The sequence below is a fragment of the Verticillium alfalfae genome, genomic scaffold (genome assembly GCF_000150825.1).
Source record: "Verticillium alfalfae VaMs.102 supercont1.1 genomic scaffold, whole genome shotgun sequence".
NCBI lineage: Eukaryota > Fungi > Ascomycota > Sordariomycetes > Glomerellales > Plectosphaerellaceae > Verticillium > Verticillium alfalfae.
In genome coordinates this window covers 3,595,083-3,596,015 of record NW_003315038.1, presented here as the reverse complement: position 1 = coordinate 3,596,015, position 933 = coordinate 3,595,083, and the positions used below count along the sequence as shown (strand labels likewise).

Here is a 933-nt window from a genome sequence, read left to right as displayed (position 1 = left end):
CCACGAAATCGCCTGTTCAACCCAAGACTAATTGCGCCCACGAAGCCCAGGGGCGGTAGGAACATGCTTATCCGCGGCTCGTTCCCCCCGGAATGCTCCAACGATGAGAAATGATGAATCTAACAGCCCCCCTGGCACTGCGCACATTGGAACCCGGTCCCTCCCGTACTGACTGTTCACCGGTCTCAACATCTGGGCTAGTGACCTCCAGGGTGGTCGTGTTACAATCAAATGTACCAATGCTACAAGGCATGTGAGAGGATCCTTTTTGCTGGCCAGCAGAACCTAGGTGCTGGGGGAGAGACTTGTGTCCAGCATCATAAGGAGCTTATCTGACTTGGAAATTGCATGGTTTCGCACGTCATGGGGGTGCAGTCCCGCGAAGGCCTCCGGCCGGCCCAAGGCGGCAGCCGGGGGAGTGGGTTCCGACCTCGCGACGCCGTATCTGGTCAGCCGGCATACGGTCGAGGTCGAGTCGGCCACCATGCTGCTCACATGTGGGAATGTTCTTCTGGCGAGCGCGACGCCGTGGACAACGTGCCATGTCTCGCTTGTCATGACCAGGCTGCCCACGTTGCACCATGTAGGTCACTAAACATCCACCGAGCATCCACCAAGGCAGCAGCCCCCACGTCTTCTTTACGTGAACGCCTTGCCTGTGAGCTCGGGTGACACAAACATCTATGAGGCCACGTTGGGGCCGAGTGACGTTGGCACGAAGAGCCAATCGAGGTCCGGACTCGCGGAAGTGTTGCAGGCCATGTCGACTGGACTATCGGTGTGCTACAATGGGACTCTTTACCTTCACGTCGGGGGAAGGACATACTAAGAGGGTGGAATCGTCTTGCCAAGGGGCACGGGAAGGGGGGGCCCATGCGAAAGTTATTTTTCGTTGGCATGGCGGATCTTTTCTCAAAGGTATTTTTTCCTCCA

The 933-nt window shown here is 57.2% G+C and overlaps 1 protein-coding gene across 1 annotated transcript in view; it reads left to right on the top strand.

Moving 5' to 3' along the window:
* Positions 1-363: 363 nt before the first annotated feature.
* The window catches only part of VDBG_01085 (vacuolar membrane-associated protein iml-1), a gene marked incomplete at both ends in the record, with an annotated part of 6,793 nt that continues 6,223 nt past the window's right edge, over positions 364-933 (top strand). The window contains one exon of the mRNA XM_003009356.1: positions 364-583. Coding sequence (XP_003009402.1) covers positions 364-583 — 220 coding nt within the window. The remainder of the gene's footprint in view (positions 584-933) is intronic.